General features: G+C 37.9%; 1 protein-coding gene across 2 annotated transcripts in view; it reads right to left on the bottom strand.

Moving 5' to 3' along the window:
• Positions 1–20,336, bottom strand: part of phyhiplb (phytanoyl-CoA 2-hydroxylase interacting protein-like b) — a 55,221-nt gene that overhangs the window by 24,648 nt on the left and 10,237 nt on the right. The window contains exon 1 of one of the 2 annotated variants that reach the window (XM_007235381.4): positions 638–866. The exons of the other annotated variant lie outside the window; for it this stretch is intronic. Within the exon in view, the coding sequence (XP_007235443.2) occupies positions 638–854 (217 nt within the window). The 5' untranslated portion in view covers positions 855–866. Of the gene's footprint in view, positions 1–637; positions 867–20,336 lie in introns of those variants that run through there. 2 annotated transcript variants of the gene reach the window in all.

The raw sequence follows: 20,336 nt of genomic DNA on the forward strand, positions 1-20,336 counted from the left end.
GAAAGTGACAATATCTGAACATCCATAAACAAATGTGACAGAGATATTGGGACTATGTTATACTATTTATAAGACAATCATATTTATAACAGAAACACATTACTATTTGTTTAAACTTTTCACACGCATTTAACATTAAACGTTATTTTAACACATTTTTAACATTGAAAATGTTTTAACATTTTCATGTGCCATATAGGATATTAGCATTACATTGGGATGTTAATATTACAGAGATATTTTTTCTTAAATTGTATGGATTTTCCAGGATGAATTCACCAAACAACAATTTTTACAATAAAAAAAATCTGGTTACATAAAGTTTCCATTCTGGACATATGGCTGTTATGATACGTAGACTGATGATACACACATACATTCCTCAGCATCTGTTCCACTGGCAAAACCTGCCGTTCTGAGAGCTGAACAGCAGCAGATTGTTGTATAGCAGACCTCTCATAATGCGCTGCCCGAGGAGGAGAAATCTCCTCCATCTCTCTTACCCCACACATATACACTCTCTCTCTTTCTCTTTTTCACACAGTCTAATCTTTGCCCCACAATAAACAAGCAGTGATGCAAGAGGCTCAGCCCAGGGCAGATTAGAGCCCAGTAAACATAAACTCTTTTCACCTACCAGCTGCACACTGCTTCCCCCTCATACAGCCACTGTACGGGTCCATCCTGCTGCGCTCTGAACACAGTCCAGATCGGTCATGGCCGAGAGTCCGGCTCCAGCACTGACCCAACTGACCAGGCCGATAGCCACAGGCGACTGACTGGCTTACAGAGGGCTTAGACTTTGTTTGACAAGCCTGGCACTGTCCCACGGGGAGGAGCTCAGATGATGTCATCAGTGAGAGAGAGAGGGATAGAGAGAGAGAGAGAGAGAGAGAGAGAGAGACAGGGAAAGAATATGATGATTTTTTTTTTTTTTCAGAATGGTAAGCTCCTGGCTACAAAATCCCAAAACAACCTCCATTAGGAAACAGAGACGTGTCCTGTCAATCTGAATAAAGTTTTTAACCCCACCAACCCACCCACCCCTCTCTAAGCTTTCCTCTTTCGCTCGATCTGTCACTCTTTTGTGAAAGATTGCGTCATATTTTACTTTATGATAAAGCTCTTCTGTTTTGCTGGTTGCACCATATTTCAAACTGCACACTGTACCAGTATATACTCCATACTTGCTATTCTAGCTCTACATACTACATATCTGAACACTATATACTGTAAACTGTTCCACTATATGTTAAATACGCTATATTACACTATATACAATATATGTGCTATAATGTACCACTATACTAGTGCAGCTCAAAAAATTTAATATCATTGAAAAGTTACTTTATTTCAAAATGTAAATCATTTCAAAATGCATATATAATCACATATATTATATAGATGTATTACACACAGAGTGATCTATTTTAATTGATCTATTTTTTTTCTTTTATTGTTAATGATTATGGCTTACAGCCAATGAAACCCTAAAAATCTGAATATTATGTAAGAACAATTTGTACTTTTGGCAGTGTGGGCAGTGTGCCAAGTCCTGCTAGAAACTGAAATCTGCATCTCCATAAAAGTTGTCAGCAGAGGGAAGCATGAAGTGCTGTAAGATTTTCCAGAAAAACACTGCACTGACTCTGGACTTGATATAACACAGTGGACATACCATCGCTGATCATCAGTAAATTTTATATTTCATTTGTAAATCAAGGGAGCAGAGTCTGGAGGAAGAGTGGACAGACACACAGTCCAAACTGCTTGAAGTCTAGTGTGAAGTTTCCACCAATCAGTGATGGTTTGGAGAGACATGTCATCTGCTGATGTTGGTCGACTTATACACTGCTCAACACTAATTGTGAATTAATTTCACCTGCTCTTGTGGAAATGGAACAAACAACTGGTAGAAATGAGAGGCAATTAGCAAGACAACCCCTATAAAGGAGTGGTTCTACAGGTGGAGACCACAGACCTTTTCTCTGTTCTCATCCTTTCTGGCTGATTTCACTTTGGTGGTATTTTGTCAGTTCTCTCACTATAGAGGTAGCATAAGACGGTGTCTACAGCCCACAGAAGTTGCTCAGGTAGTGCAGCTCATCCAGGATGGCACATCAATGTGAGCTGTGGCAAGAGTCCAGAGCATGAAGCAGATACCAGGAGACAGATCAGTACACCAGGAGACATGGAGGGGGCCGTAGGAGGGCAAGAACCCAGCAGCAGGACCGCAACCTCCTCATTTGTGCAGGGAGGAACAGGAGAAGCAGTGCAAGAGCCCTGCAAAACTATAAACTGTATACTGCACACTGTATATACTGTCTTTAATCCTGGTCCTGACGCCCCCTGACAGTTGTTTGTTTGTTTATTCGTCTGCTGCCTAAGAAAAAAAAAGTCCAAATGTCCAAATGTCTCAAATGTGGCAATGTCACCAAATTACTAGTTAATGCATTCAGATATTTAGGTTTAAATCAGAGATGACCACACACTGTCAGTGCTTGTCATATCACACTAGCCAGATGCACAAGCTCGCTGAGGCTTTCAGAAAGAAGAGTGTAGCAGCAGATGTCAGAACTGCTAAATCATTCATAAGTGACACAGCAGCCAACATGGCCAGATCAGGCCAGAGTTAAGAGTTAATTAAGACAGGCTCCTCTGGAATCCTCTCTATCCATTGTTCGAATCATCTGCAGCTGATGATATGATGATGTACTGAATAATGTACCACAATATACTGTATATTGCACACTACTTCACTATATACTATATACAGGGGTTGGACAATGAAACTGAAACACCTGGTTTCAGAGCACAATAATTTTTTGTGGTGAAGGACAGTTCTGGTAGAAACAGGAGAGTTGAGGTGCACATTGAATTCTGCTATGATTTGATCAGCCGTGGTTTTATGTTTTTTGAAAACAATCCGGGTTAGCACCCGAACATCCCTTTCAGACAGCTTCCTCTTACAGCGTCCACAGTTAATCCTGTTGGATGTGGTTCCTCCTTCTTGGTGGTATGCTGACATTACCCTGGATACCGTGGCTCTTGATACTGTACATCACAAAGACTTGCTGTCTTGGTCACAGATGCGCCAGCAAGACGTGCACCAACAATTTGTCCTCTTTTGAACTCTGGTATGTCTCCCATAATGTTGTGTGCATTGCAATATTTTGAGCAGAACTGTGCTCTTACCCTGCTAATTGAACCTTCACACTCTGCTCTTACTGGTGCAATAATGTGCAATTAATGAAGATTGGCCACCAGGCTGCTCCAATTTAGCCATAAAACTTTTCACACTAAAATGACAGGTGTTTCAGTTTTATTGTCCAACCCCTGTACTTTATACAGTACCACTATATACTCTATTCTGCACACTACACCACAATACACTGTATACAGCACACTGTAAAACTGTACACTATCTACTGCACATTGTATCACTAAATACTCTACACTCTCCAATTGTATGCTGCATAGTGTATCACTATATACTATTCTGGACAACTATATACTCTATGCTGCATAGTGTACCAGTATGTACTGTATACTGTATCACTATATATTGTATGCTGCATAGTGTACCATTCTATACTGTATACTGTACCACTATATACTGCATGCTGCATAGCCACTGTATGTACCACTGTATATTGCATACTGTTCCCCTATATACTTTGTATTGCCATTATATTTACCATTATATACTGTACACTATATACTGCACACCACGCCAGTGGTACTACTGTACCACTAAATACTGTATATTACACAATGTGCCACAATGTACTGTATTCTGCATGCTATACCACTATATACTGTATTTTTCATACTTTACAACTATATATTTTATACTACTTTATATGTGAAATATTAAGTGAAATTATAATTATTATTTACTTTATTACCCAAAAATGTATAACCCAGAGTAAACATTATTAACCCACCTATTGCATTGTCTAATGGGATGCAATTTATGTCCATAAGTCCAGCTGAAATTCCTTTACTGTGTAAAATGTCAGTGTTAGAATGAGATTCTACACTCTGTCTATGTTGTTCTACTGCTTTAAATGCGTCTCTTTAAGTCCTGTCTTTTGGTTCCCCACAGTATGGGTCAGTATATGAGCTTGAAACAAAAGGAAGCGAGTAGGCATGCCTTTCCACATAGTGCACGGATTCTCCACGGATGCTCTCATGTGACCACATGACAATAAACAACCAGAGCGCCTGAGGCCACTGACAAAGCCTGTCTTCATTCCCCTGCACTCTGCACAGGCCACTCCACTAACCCCTACAAGGCCCCTATTCAGAGTGGGCCTTCCCTCCAGTGAACTGCAGCGCGCCCTCCGCCACCCTGCTGCACTGCTGCGGGGGGAGACCATGCTATTGTCCCATTCATCTGAGAGGGTAATTAACACAAAATGTGACAGAGTGGGAGATTTATACAGCGCGAGATGCTCCACACAGCAGAAGATCCACTGCCCATTACAATCAGAGCAATTCTTAACATGACTTTACTGGGATGGACTGCCAATGCGGAGCAGTACAGCAGCTCACTGGAACATCAGCGGCTTTTCACAGGGTGACAAGATAGTACACATGAGATGAAGTCATCAAAGGGAATCTCCAGTCAGTCAGTCAGCAATCACTTGCAGAAAATGCAGTAGAAAAAACTGGGTCTTTAGGCACAGAGGAAGTCTAGAGCTCTTTAGAATTTTCTATATTTCTGCATAAATTTGTCCTAAGACATGGTGCATGGTTGACAGCTTGCTTATAGATCGCTAAAATAGGGCCCTTACATTGTGTTCCAAATTATTATGCAAGTAATATTCAGATTTTCCTAAATGGTCAATTCAAATAACTTCAAATAGGATAACTTTTTTTTAACTCGAAAGGCACGGTCCCACCTTAATAAGCAGGCCACAGGTTTGAAGCAATATGGGAATGAAAAAGGACCTTTCTGCTGCTGAAAAGCATGAAATAGTGCAGTGCCTTGGACAAGGGGTAAAAACATTAGATATTTAATGAAAACTGCAGTTCAAGAGCCCTGCAAAACAATATACTGTGTACTACACACTGTACCGGTAAACTCAGCAGTGTTCTTTAATCCTGGTCCTGACGCCTCCTGACAGTTGTTTGTTTGTTTGTTTGTCTGCTGTTTAAGAAAAAAATGTCTCAAATGCAGCAATTTCACCAAATTACTCATTAATGCATTCAGATATTTAGGTTTAAAATACAATTGTCCTCACAAATAATAACTTTTTTTAAAACTCAAAAGGCAGTGTTTCACATTAATGAACAGGCCACAGGTTTCAAGCAATATGGGCAAGAAAAAGGATCTTTCTGCTGCTGAAAAGCGTGAAATAGTGCAGTGCCTTGGACAAGGGGTGAAAACTTTAGATATTTAATGAAAACTGAAGCGTGATCATCATACTGTAAAGACAATTGTGGCTGATTCAGAGCACAGAGGGGTTTGTGTAGCATTTTAAGAGCAGTTTTGCATAAACCTACTATTTAGCCTCTACTAACCAGCGCTCACAAGCAGAAACGGAAACCATTTCATGCTACAAAGAATACCTCTGTGTTTTGTCATTGGCTGCTATGGGCAAAAAAGGAGTTAAACGTATGATGTGGCCACCATCTTCCTCTGACCTCAACCCTATTGGGAACATTTGGAGTATCATCAATCACATCAGAACAGCAGCTATAAGAGGCGATTCTGACATCATGCAAATAAATTCAAGCAGAAACTCTCCAAAACCTTTCAATGGATGCAAGAAGGTGATATCAAAGAAGGGTTCCTATGTTAGGAACCAGTTTGCTATAGTGAACCCCGCCTACGCGATGCGGGGAGGGGAACTGTGATGATGTTGCTTGGGGTACAGTTCAGAACAGCTTGAGACGGTTCTCAAGCCAGGTCCCCCCCGCAGCTAGGAGTAATGAAGATGAGTGATGAAGATGAGGGTGAAGATGAGGGTGGTGATGGGGTGGAGGCGGGTGCGAGGTCGAAAGTCACATAGGTGAGCACCTGGAAGGTATATATATAGGACCAGGGGGAGGAGCTCAGGAAATTGAGGCGTGGTTCATATCCCAAAATTTTGTTAATTCTTAACAACACTTAGAATGTTTTTAAATAAAGAAGCTTTTGATTTTAGTAAATGTGACCACCTAATGCTGCAAATTTACAGCTGTTTACAACCTATGAAATGTTTTTTTTTTTATTGTGCATAATAATAATTTAGAACATAGAGTTTTTTATTAAAAAAAATACTGTTATCATTGGGAGGTTTGTTTAATAAAATTGGATTTATACTTTATGCTGTCAATTAGACTGACAGAAAATTTAGACTTATATTATACTTAAATTATACTTAAATTATACTTAAATTATACTTAAATTAGACTTAAATTATTAGTCATTTGCTTTGACCATTTAGAAAAATCTGAATAAATTATCACTTCCATAGCAATTGTTTTTATTGACGTGATTATCAGATGAAAGTCCTATTTTTATCAAAGTACTATTTGAATTAATTTGTTTTAAAACATCAGATTGTCACACAACTTGTCAAACTGAGATCAAAATATTATACTTGTTCATTTATTTGTTGAGAGAAATGATCCATGCATGATTGCATGAACCTCTAGGATTAGTAGTTAATTTGGAGGTGAAATTAGACTCAGGTGTTTTCAGTGGAATGATGGAATGATAATTAGGTGGGAGTGGATGACTTGTTTTATCAAATATCTTTTAAAGTCTGATCTTCACAACATAAAATAATAGGCTTTTAATACAGGGCCCTGTGACTCTGATGACGCTGTGTCCCGTGGGCCCAGCAGGTCAGAAACGCTCTGTCAGAAAGTCTCCTGGGATCCAGCAATGTCACAGTCTGGTGGAGAAGGGGGTTGGCCTCCTCCATGACTGATAAATCATGCATGCACCTGCTCCTTTTGAACGCCACGGCCACCCTTGTTTATGGAGCGTCTCTCCGCCGGGGCTCCTGCTGAAGGGGTAGAATAGCACCGGGCTTCAGCAGAGCGCTCCAGTGCCTACAGCAGAGCATGAAACTTTCATCAGCCTCCAGTCCCTCAGCCCTATAAATAACACAGGCTTCATTCTTTAATGTGAGGAATCAGTGGGGAAGGATGCTGAGAAGAATGTGATCCGCCTTCTTGGTGGATTCGGTGGGAAATGCGGCAGCGGCAGCGCGGATCTAAAGAGGGGAATTACAGCGGGATGATTCATAACAGGGGATTCACCCTGAGGAGCAGTGGGCCCGACCACACGCTCCTACACCACACAGAAGAACACGGAGCAGCACCGCCATGAATATTTACATGATGGAGGGCTTTGCAGATTTACAGGAAACATTTCAACCTCAATATGTTGTACCCTAATGTATAAATCAGTAACACTTTATAATAACTTTCATTAATAATATTTTTAACTAATGATCAGTAGATGTGAACAAAGCAGTAGTTCATCAGAATTTAAATATTAACAAATTCTCACATGACACATGACAGCATGGATATTAATATAAAAAATGTTAGAAAATCATTAGCTCATCAGAATTTAAACATTTAAAAAATCGCTAGTACATACACATTTTAAACCGCGCAAATGTTTATCAATTGCAGTTTATGTTGCCAATACGTTCGTGTAAGCTAAGGAAATGAACAAAAACAACTGATGTTTATTCCAGGCTGCAAAAGTGATGAAAACAAACAAAAACTAAAACTTTTAAACCATAGTTGTTCCAAACACTTGATGCAATACTGTACTAAAATGCAAACACGTAAAAATACAAATATTGTCATTTAGAGATTTATTTGTAAAAAATGAGAAATGGATGAAATAACAAAAAAGATGCAGAGCTTTAAGATCTCAAATAATGCAAAAAAAAAAAAAACAAGTTTTCATAAAGTTTTAAGAATTCAGAAATCAATATTTGGTGGAATAACCCTGTTTTTGTAATCTTCAGGCATCTTGGCATGTTCTCCTCCACCAGTCTTACAAACTGATATTTGTATAACTTTATGTCACCCCTCCTGGTGCAAAAATTCAAGCATTTCAGCTGGGTTTGATTACTTGTAATCATCAATCTCCCTCTTGATTATATTCCAGAGGTTTTAGGTTTAGCAAAAAAAATAAAATTCTCACATGTATACTACAGTAATAATGCAGAATGGCGTGTATGAGGCTGGAGTTTGTGCTGCCTGATGTTGTGATGTAACCAGAACAGGAGAGCGAGCAGCTGTTCACCTTGGACAGAACAGGATATGAGCGCATTACAAAAGCCGAAATTACGACTGCAGCTGCCCTTGAATTTAAAGAGGGAATGTCAGGGCTGGGTTTTGGTTAGAGCTGCACTGATTTAGGGGAGCAGCTGTAATTAACACCTTCCTTAATAGCGGCTTCAAACGCTGCTGAATATCATTACCATTAACTATTACTTTCATACGCCCCAGAGACCCGGCTCATCCCGCCACACAGCTGAGCCCGTCTGCCTCATTCTCCTGTCTGTTTACACCCACAACAATAGAACTGTGGTGAAGATAGAGGAAGATTTGCACATTCATTGTGGAAGTGTATTATACTGTATTTTCATTGTAAGCTTTGAAATGATAAACAATACCGTATTTTTTGCAATAAAAAGCGCATTTAACCCTTGTGTGGTGTTCATATTTTTTGTTACTCGTTTACTTTGTTACTTGTATTTAATTCAGCAAAATTAAGCAATTCTACATTAAAATGCTTTACACATGCTTGCTTCACCTAAATTGCAAGCAATATAAACAGCTTACATGGTTAATATTTGTCCTTTACCTTTCTTATGTTACATTTCTTTCAAAAAGTGCTACTTTTAGCTCTATTAGTTTTTTAATAAAATGTAAAAGAAAATTAATTAAACTCAAGATATGAGTAGAAAATTTGTTAAGTTTCAAATTTACAAATGAAGCAATGTTTATTAGCCAAACAGACTGTATGTAATATAAATGTGTGTGTGTGTGTGTGGGGGCCAATGCCAATGAGTTTGAGTTAGAAAAAATATTTTTTTTGTATCATTTGATGAAAAATGAAAACGGGTCCCACAGACCCGAACAACACACAAGGGTTAAAACCCTTTCATTTTGCATCAGTGCATCAGTGCACTTTATAATCTAGTGCTCTTTATGTATAAATGCTACCAGTCAGGTTATAAGGAGCAGTAAAGCCACTCCGCTGAAGTTAGTTCTTTCGCTAGCTATTTCGATATTCAGAGGTGAGTATTATCGGACTGCGGCATGCAGCAAACCCTGGCTAGAACTGCTGGAGTAGCATTTGCATTAGCTGCTAACCACGGTAAGTGCTAGGTCTTTTGCCGTTCAGAGGTGAGTATTATCGGCCTGTAGCCTGCTGCTAACCCTGGCTAGCACTGCTGGAGCAGCATTGGCATTAGCTGCTAATCACGCTAGGCTTGTTCGTCGTTCAGAGGTGAGTATATTGGACTGTAGTCTGCTTGTTTATTATGTTCAAAAACAAGCTATGTGGGACGAACCGCTAGCTGATATTATCTTGCTTACCAGAACACTCAGGGTTCCTCAGTCTAGCACTATTGGTGTCATTAGCCGCTTAGCACTAGTGGTTAGCCACTAATGCTTATGCTCCAGCTATAGTGGAAATCTGTGTATGTAAGGATACTGTAAAAAATTGAAGCGCTTTAAACACCCAAATCTGTGAAAATCTGTGTAAATTAACATCCAGCGCTCCTTTGACTTGTCTGACTCGTCTGAAATGTTTTTTTAGTATTGTTTAACGATGAGACCTGCTAAATTAGAAAACATGGCAACACCCCTGTTCCTTACAAGTGTCGCATAAAATGTGCCTTATAGTGCGAACAATACAGTATATTTTGACAATAATATTAGCCAGGATTCTTACTAAAATTAATCGAGATTAATCACAGAACTCTGTTTAACTTTATCTTTTTTTGAAACGATTTACACCACTAGTTTTAGGTTTATATGTGTGCAGTAAATATCCTACACTTTATGTGGTATATATATATATATATATATTTTTTTTTTTTGTTACTGTATTTTTCACATTGTAAGGTGCACTAACAATGAATGTCTATTTTCTGGTCTATTTTCATACATAAGGTGCAACGAATTATAAGGCGCATAAAGCGACTTTAGCAAGGATGCCTACATCGAAGTGAGCAAGGGTGTCTTCATGTTGTCCTTTTAATTTAAAAGCTGGGGGAAGCGCCTGAGTTAACAAAACTGTAATTTGTAAAAAAAACAAAACAAACAAAAAAATTCTTTCAATGTCAGCATTAGCATTAGCCGCTAACCTCAGTGCTAGCCGGATGTAACACCGCCTGACAGAGCTACACTGAGGAACCCTAAGTGTTCTGGTAACCCAGGGTAATATCAGCTAGAGGTTCATCCCACATAGCTTGTTTTAACATGACAAACACGCAGACTACACCTCTATACTCACCTCTGAACGGCAAAAGAGCTAGCGCTGTGGTTAGCGGCTAATTCTAAGGCCGATTAGTGCTGGAGAAACTTCACTAAAAACCCACCCTTATAACGCTGTTCTTCAGCAGAGTGGTGAATTATAAGACGATTTTTGTGAAAATTTAAATTTTATTTTTAAGTGTGCCTTATAGTCCGAATAATACGGTACATTATTTTACACTAATATGTGTATTTTGTTATATTGTTTATTCTAAATATTTACAACTGATATAATCATGCTAAACAAATCGTTTACATTTATTTTTTATTTTTTATTTATTTATAGCAATAGTACATTCTTTTAATTAATATTATATTTTTCAGTATTTCGTCATTTTTTTATAATCGTAAGGACCTGTAGTGATGACAATGGTGCGCTCAGATGTTCTAAAGTCAGTGGGATTATGCGAAACTGTTTAAAGAACATTACATAAGCGTTATAAATAGAGAGGTGTGAATGGATTGCAGGGAGGAAATCATTTACAGAACTGCAGTTTAAGAAGCAGCAGTAGCTTTAAAATGATGCAGCTCAGTGCAGGATAGTGAAAGCGAACGCTGGCAGGTAAAAGTGGACCGGTCTGTCCGACTGTGCCGTCCTGCCAAGAGGTGTTGAGAAGAGGCCAGATCCAGAGCGGCAGAGGAGCAGGACTGCAGGAGCAGTGAAGCAAGTTAACAGTGTTTCTGTATTTATTCTGTAACGGTTTTAAAGCCATTAAATCAGAAATCAGAATATAAACCTTATCTAACAGAGGTGGATACATACTGTAAAACACACACACCAAACAATGTGAAATGAGAGATCATTCTATAACACACTGTCAGAAAAAAGTTACATGATGGTACAAATTCTGCACATATCAGTGATACTGTACTTCTAAAGGTACATGCTTGACCTTATGTAGTACATGTTTTGAACATGTATAAGTACATGTGTTATATCAAGTGCAGGTTTTTCCCAGAAAATCTTACAGCACTTCATGCTTCCCTCTGCTGACAACTTTTACGGAAATACAGATTTCATTTTCCATTTGGCACACTGCCCACACTGCCAACAGTAACAATTGGTCTTATATTATATTCAAATTTTCTGAGACACTGATTTTTGGGTTTTCATTGGCTGTGCGCCATAATCAACAACAATAAAAGAAATAAACGCTTAAAATAGATCACTCTGTGTGTAATACATCTATGTAATATATGAGTTTCACATTTCGAACTGACTAACTGAATTACTAAATAAAGCAATTTTATAGTGACATTCATTTTTTTAAATGCACTAGTATGCAGTATATACAGGGGTTGGACAATGAAACTGAAACACCTGTCATTTTAGTGTGGGAGATTTCATGGCTAAATTGGAGCAGCCTGGTGGCCAATCTTCATTAATTGCACATTATTGCACCAGTTAGAGCAGAGTGTGAAGGTTCAATTAGCAGAGTAAGAGCACAGTTTTGCTCTAAATATTGCAATGCACACTACATTATGGATGATGTATCGAGAGCCACGGTATCCAGGGTAATGTCAGCGTACCACCAAGAAGGACGAACCAAATTCAACAGGATTAACTGTGGACGCTGTAAGAGGAAGCTGTCTGAAAGGGATGTTCGGGTGCTAACCCGGATTGTATCCAAAAAACATAAAACCACGGCTGATCAAATCACGCAGAATTCAATGTGCACCTCAACTTCCTGTTTCCACCAGAACTGTCCGTCAGGACAATAAATTATTGTGGTCTAAAACCAGGTGCTTCAGGATATTTAAACCCCTTGTGTTTGTAAGAATGTGCAAAGTATTGCCAACCATTCCTTGTCTGAACATTCTTTTGTCTGTTGTCTGTCTGGTTATGGATCCCTGCTTGTTCTGGTTTATTCTCTGTTTAGTTAGCCCTCTTAGTTTGGTATTTGCATTGTTTGCTCTCTTCTTGTGCTTTTGACTTTGTTTCTGTCATATGGTTTATGACTTTGGATTACCTATATCTGTTTTGGTAGCTTTAGCTTTAGTAATATGTCTGTTAGTTCACAGCTCTACAGCGGTGACACTGAGGTGTTTAAAAACTCCAGCAGCACTGCTGCATCTTATCCACTTATACTATTACAATGCATACTAACACCTTTTACCATGTCATGTCACCATGTGTTCAGTGCAGCTGATATAATGGATGCTGTTTGTGAAGACACAGAGGTTGCATATACTGTGCATAAACTAGTTAAGAAATTATATTAGTTAGCTAATTAGCTAGTATCTAATTCTGGTACACAAAACAAACACAACGTTTGTTAAATATAAACCCTTATCAAACCCATGACCTTGTGTTACTGGCATGATGCTCTTATTCTTTGATCTAAACCCTTCTACTGTGGCTCTGGCTGTATATTTAGGGTCATCGTCTTGCTGGAAGGAATCTTCTTCCCAGTCTCAAGTCTTTTGCAGCCTCCAAAAATTCATCTTTTAATTATCTCTGACCAGCTTCCCTGTCCCTGCTAAAGAAAAGCATCCCCACGGCATGATACTGCCACCACCATGTTTCACAATGGGGTTGATATGTTCAGGCTGATACAAAAATGTTCAACTTTGGTCTCATCTGACAACAGTACCTTCTTCCACATTTTTGCTGTTTCCCCTACATGGCTTCTGTCAAACTGCAAACTGCACTTCTTATGTCTTTCTTTCAACAATGTTTTTTTTTCTTGCCACCCTTCAAAAAATTCCAGATTTGTGGAGTGCACGACTTATAGTTGTCAACTTGAACTGTAAATTTCTGCAGCTCTTCCAGAGTGACCATGGGCCTCTTGGCTGCTTCTCTGACCAGTGCTCTCCTTACTCGATCTGTCAGTTTGGGTGAATGGTCATGACTTGGTAGGTCTGCAGTTGTAAAATACTTTTTCTATTTGTGGATGATGGATTAAACAGGGCTCTTTAGGATGCTTAAAGCTTGGGATATGATTTTATAACTGAACCCTGCTTTAAACTTCTCTACATCTTTATATATTAGTTCCTTGGTCTTCATGGTGCTGTTTGTTCTGTTCTGTGTTCTCTAACAAACCACTGAGGTCGATACAGAACAGGTGTATGTATACTGAGACTAAATTACACACACCTGGGGCCTCATGTACTAAGACTTGCGTGGACTTCCTACACAGGAAATTTGGCAGTGTTAAATCAACACTGTTAGTGTTAAATCTCTTAGTACATCGCAATCAACTTGAAATCAAGAGCAAATGCACACCTGCCATGTCTCCTCCCTCAATAACGCAGAGTATATTGTGAAAATAATAATAATAATAATAATAATAATAATAATTATATATGCGTAGCGTATAATTACCCATGTTTTAAATGTATTATTCTAAGATGGATAATAAATGCTTTCATTTAAATGCTTTAAATGAGTTGCTTACCAAAAAGCCACCCGTCACGCACTCAGTTTGTTTTCTTATCCTTTTATGCTCTTGATAATCTAAAACGGTTTATAAGCCAGTCATCATCATGGGCCAAAAAACATAATGATCACGGAAAATGTGCTCTCAATGAATTCGGCCATTAGCAATATTTTCCAATAATGCCAACGCTTATTTCTGTAAGCCAATGAAATTGTCTGATTAATTTACTTTATTTTACCCAATAATGCTTACTACAATGTGTGCATAAAGGATATCTTATTAGTTGTAATTTCAATGCATCGCCTCTAAATGTCGCCAAATGACAAAAACACAATACATACGTACAAAAAAAAGACGTACGCCCGAAACGAAAGTGCCATGGGGGAACGCACTTTGTCACGTTCAAGTCAAATTTAGTACATCTGACCGTGAGCGTGAAATATGGCGTACGCAATGTTTTTGTGCGTACGCACCTTTAGTACACAAGGCCCCTGGACTTTATTAACTTAACTAATTAAGTGACTTCTGAAGGTAGTTGATTGCACTGGATTTTGTTTATGGGGTTCAAAGTAAAAGGGACTGAATACTTAATACTACATTTTTGAAAACCATGGATCACTTTTGTTCCAAAACACATTAAAGCTTGTGTTTGTAAGGAGACAAAATGTGAATAAATTTAAACGGTATGAATATTTGGAAAGTCACAGTAGCTCTAACCAAGCATTTTTGGTCTTAGAAGTAGCTCTTTGGCATGGTGATAGTTTCAGTAATGCATCTATTCAGCATCAACTTTCAGTGTAAAATCACACAAAACATTTAATAAAAGCAAAAGCCAAGCTCCAACATATTTTCATAATGCGTCTCAAACCAGGATAGAGGTTAGCACTGGGTAATATGAGCCATGTTCCATGGATTCTTTGCTATAATTGTATGGCATTGCACAAGGTTAACCAGAATCGACTAAAATATCAGTTTTCAGAGGATATATTTATCAGCGGTTTGTGCTGAATTGATCTGAGATTCAAGTGCACAGAACTTTGCTTCTTGTTAAAAAACACCAGTGGTGTGCAGTAAAGCGCTTCTAACCCTTCAGACAATAAGTGCATTTAAATCAATACATAATATTTAAACAGGAAATATATATTAAATTTATTGAAAATTATAAGCATATATTTCATGATTAAACTAAAATAATAAACAGCAACTAATACAAAGTATTACTCTGCGTTTTTTAGTTGGTATAGGACACATGTCTGACTGACTGAGGTACCAACCAATCAAATGGCTTCTGCCCCCTTGTGTCTGCATGCCCCTTCTATTGATTTTCTGAAGGGTATAGTAATTAGTCTTTTAGCATAGTCGTATTACAATCTAACCAATAAGATTCATGATTTTCACTCCAGGGGCGGGGCCATGGCTGTCTAACCCCTTCTCAGCATTCTGATAAAGGGGCTACGCGTTGGTTAGTCATAAAAAGGTGCACATGTTGGATTAGTTCAATGCTTAGCTAACTATCATGGAACTGCAAATAAGACAGATATTGTGTCATATCTAATTAAAAAGCTTTTATCAAAGATGGCATACAATGAAAAACTAATTCACAACACTCTAAAAAACAGAGGTACGATATGAGTACTTTTTTGTACTCAGAGGTACACTCTTCATAATTGTACCCTCATAGATACAATATTGGTCTTTACAGGGTCAGATTTGTTCCCTCTGAAGTACAAAGTCATTCCTAACAGCAATAAGTACAAATTTGTACCATTTAACCAGACAAAAGGTACATTCAGTATTCTGTATCACTGCACTAATAAACAATATATATTTAAATTGCACATTTTTTATTTGAAAGCCAGACCATTTTTGACAGTTTCTGAGCCATATTTAGTTGATGATAATGTTTATAATCTTTATAATCTTTACTGGCACAAAAACATGGGTACAAAAAAGGACTTTCACTGAAAGCTTTGTACTCTTTTAGGTACAAATCTGTACTTACTTTTCTTAGTGTGAATAATAGGCCATCTGACTGGTGAGTTTTTGTGTGTGCTTAATGTTTTGTCTGCCCTGGTGTACTGTAGGCATACAAATGAGTGATCTTTGTTGAACGGCTGTACTGGAAGGAACATTTAGCATTGATTGCTCTATTGTGGTCTATTTTATACGGTACTTTTGTCGTTTCTAGCTGTATTTGTGGGCTGTTAATGTGTATTAAGTTTATATAACTAAGTTAAGACATAGAATATGTAGTTATTGTAATATTCATCTATGTGTAGGTCGGCGGGGGTGGGGTAGCGATGGTTGCAGAAGGGGTATCCACTGTATTAACTGCATGCCACTGAAAAACACATAGATCACAAAGGAGAATATAAAAATATAAGTTGTCTCGCAAAGGTATTCAGCCCCCTTGAACTTTTCAAACTTTTGCCACATTTCAGGCTTCAAACCATAGACTGTGTCTAGCTGGACAGAGCATCGTCTCTCAAAAGTGAAGCCACCACAGGTCGGGCGCCCCCTGCTGTTGCAGAAAGCTGTGTAACCCCACCCATCCCCATAGGTTTCAATGGCAAAACAGACAACTTTCAATCACGTTTTTTTTCCAACATACTGTAATTCTACCTCCTTTATTTAAATACAGCAGCTAGTGTAACCTCTGATTATATTCTAATTTTTTTATATCCCCACAGAATTCGGTTTTAAAAACGTTATTCAGCTCTATTCAAAAAAGGTGTGGTTATTGTAAAAGGGCTGGTTATGGGTGGGACCAATACCAGACCGTCAGCTCCGCACTGCTCCGCTCTGCAGCCTGTGACCTCGAGGCAGCCCTCAGGGGCGGGGTTATTTAAATGAGTAGGCTGTCTCTCCACAGTCCTTCTCCCTCCTCTGGACTCTACTGCGCAGACTTGGGTGTCAGGATCGCCAACATGGCGGAAGATTTTAGTTTCTTTTTTATTGAATGAATGGGTATGGCGACACAACGTCCATCTGTTTTTACAGTCTCTGCTTTAAACATAAAGATATGAAATTGTATTTTTTTGTGACAAATCAACAACTAGTGGGACACAATCATGAAAAATGTATTGAATATTTTAAACTTTAAAAAAAAATTAAATCTTCTATCTATCTATCTTTACTTTCAAGTGCAGCAAACTCACTCCAGATGTTCAGTAAGGATCTCTGAATGATCTAATGTTGACCTAAATGACTGATGATGATAAACAGAATCCACCTGTGTGTAATCAAGTCTCTGTATAAATGCACCTGCTCTGTGATCAGAGTCTCAGAGTTCTGTTTAAAGCTATGCAGAGAGCATCATGTAGACCAAGGAACACAGCAGGCAGGTCCGAGATACTGTTGTGGAGAAGTTTAAAGCTGGATTTGGATACAAAAAGATTTAGCAAACTTTAAACATCTCAAGGAGCACTGTGCAAGCGATCATATTGAAATGGAAGGAGTATCAGACCACTGCAAATCTACCAAAACCCGACCGTGCCTCTAAACTTTCAGCTCAAACAAGGAGAAGACTGATCAGAGATGCAGCCAAGAGGCCCATGATCACTCTGGATGAACTGCAGAGATCTACAGCTAAGGTGGGAGACTCTGTCCATAGGACAACGTGCAGTTGTACACTGCACAAACCTGGCCTTTATGGAAAAGTGGCAAGAAAAAAGCCATTTCTCAAATAATACACAATCCCCACTGTCAAACATGGTGGTGGCAGCATTATTGTTTTGGGCCTGCTTTTCTTTAGCAGGGACAGGGAAAATCATTAAAATTGATGGGAAGATGGATGGAGCCAAATACAGGACCATTCTGGAAGCAAACCTGTTGGAGTCTGCAAAAGACCTGAGACTGGGACGGAGATTTATCTTCCAACAAGACAATGATCCAAAACATAAAGCAAAATCTACAATGGAATGATTCACAAGTAAATGTATCCAGGTGTTAGAATGGCCAAGTGAAAGTCCAGACCTGAATCCCATTGAGAATCTGTGAAAAGAGCTGAAAACTGCTGTTCACAAACGTTCTCCATCCAGCTTTACTGAGCTCCAGCTGTTTTGTGAGGAAGAATAGGCCAAAATTTCAGTCTTTCAATGTGCAAATATGATAGAGACATACCTCAAGAGACTTGCAGCTGTAATCACAGCAAAAAGTGGCGCTACAATGTAATAACGCAAGGGGGCCGAATAATATTGCATGCCCCACTTTTCAGTTTTTTATTTCTAAAAAAAGTTTAAAATATCCAATAAATTTCATTCCACTTCACGATTGTGTTCCACTTGTTGTTGATTCTTCACAAAAAATACAATTTCATATCTTTATGTTTGAAGCCTGAAATGTGGCAAAAGTTTGAAAAGTTCAAATACTTTTGCAAGGCACTGTATATATTAATATATTGTTCTATTTTTCTGCTAAGTTTACTGGAAGAAGGTGTGAAAGGCGTTATAGCCTGAAATGTTATGTTTGTAATGAAAAGGCTTTGAAACAGGTCCAGTTTGGGTAAGTGCAAATAGAGTTGAGTGCAGTAGAGCATTTTATTTGGGTAGAGTTCCCCCCATATTTTCAGTAAATATAACCTTATTTGAACAGACTAAAACACATATATACTAGACTAATATAATATAAACTAATATTTCTTACTCTATCATACAAAAAGTTGTGTCACTCAATCCAAACACACCATCAGTGTGTAGTCTTTACCACCAGGTACATATATATATATATATATATATATATATATATATATATATATATATATATATATATATATATATATATGGCCATAGTGTTGTAGACTGTAAGAGCAAGTTACCTTTTTTATCCTATAAACTGTGCTGGACTAAACTTGTGGATGAGGTGGAGTGGTGATCATATCACATCCTGATCTCACAGAAGAGAACACTTCTGTTGCTAAAAAAAAAGCAAATCTATACAATCCATCCATTTTCACTCCAAAATCTAGTAGAAAGCCTTCTTGCCTGGATCATAGAGACATTTACTCCAACAAAAGCAGGATAAAGCATTTATAATGACGTGTTTTTGAAAGAAACAATGAATAAATACTTTTTTTCCATAGAGGGAATTGTGTAAACTCTTGTATTATCCAGTATCCCAAGCTTTTTATTCTCGCAAAACAACTTCTTTGGTCATTTGAGTGCAATGTACAAGTCCGGCAGCAATCAAACGCAGAAATTAATCAGCGTCTTAGCAATGCGTCATCCTTTGATCTCTTTATGCTATTTCTATTGAAGTGTCCCTTTCTTAATCTTGCATTATCCTGTCATCATCCTGCTTTGATGAAGGTGCTCCCTACCTGACATCCCACCTCTATTCTGTTGCAAATGCGTTTACCGAAGTGTTTCATCATGCATCCTGCAGCATTAGGTACTAAAGGAACTCAGCGGTCGGTAACACTTGTGTAATTATTAAAAGAAGGCAAATAGAAACATACAACTAAGCATCAACATTAAGTTAAATAGCAAATGGATAACTAATTAATCACCACAACATTGCAGGATATACATATATAGACATATTATTTTATATTACTTTTTGTGTGCTTTTGTATTTCCAAATTGGTATAAGCCAAAAAAATGGCAAAAAAAAACATAGCTGGTGAGATCTTTTTATGTGTGAGTGATTCTGTGCAAAGAAATATGGTACAGAACTTAGACCTATTCTATGTAAAAAAAAAAGGGTATAATATGCCCTCTTTAAAACATGGCTTTAATGACTTGAACAATGATGACATTAATAGAAGTTGTTCTCCACACCAAAACGAATAATTTCTTGACTCAACTTATTTCATTCATTATTTTTTTGCTTTGACTTTGAAGTTGTAAAGACATAACATTGTTCGTTTGTAACTTTTTTTTGTAACTTAGGCTTTGATCAGACAATAATCTTTAAAATAAGTTTTGCCAGTTTTATATAAAATTGGACAGCATAATCATGTGGTAGCATTATTGTAACACAGAATAAAGGTAACTTGCTCTTATAGCCTAGAACACTGCCATATAGCCAACACATATAAAACGTGAACGCACATACAGGAGTTTGTAGCTTCAGGGACAAACAACACACGGATAGTAAGTAAAGAGAGAGGACACAACCAATATTGGAAAGATTGAGTTTTATAGAGCTTAACTCTAAACAATATTTTAAACCCTAAACCATATTTAAAACCCTAACTATATATTTTTCCATTAATAGCTGAAATTTATTTGAAGTAATGAAACATATCAGTCATGTTTAAAATGTTTTAATCATTTCCAAACCTTTAAAAAATGCCTTTATTTTGGTCATTTCCACCTCTGCAGCGCCCTCTCAGATTCAACTGTGCTATAGGTGAGGATGATCAGCCAATAAAGAATACCGCCCCCTGCTTCTAAACCCATACATCACCCAAACTATTAAGCTGAGAGTGGAGACAGCAAAAATCAG

Source organism: Astyanax mexicanus, chromosome 15, assembly GCF_023375975.1.
Source record: "Astyanax mexicanus isolate ESR-SI-001 chromosome 15, AstMex3_surface, whole genome shotgun sequence".
NCBI lineage: Eukaryota > Metazoa > Chordata > Actinopteri > Characiformes > Acestrorhamphidae > Astyanax > Astyanax mexicanus.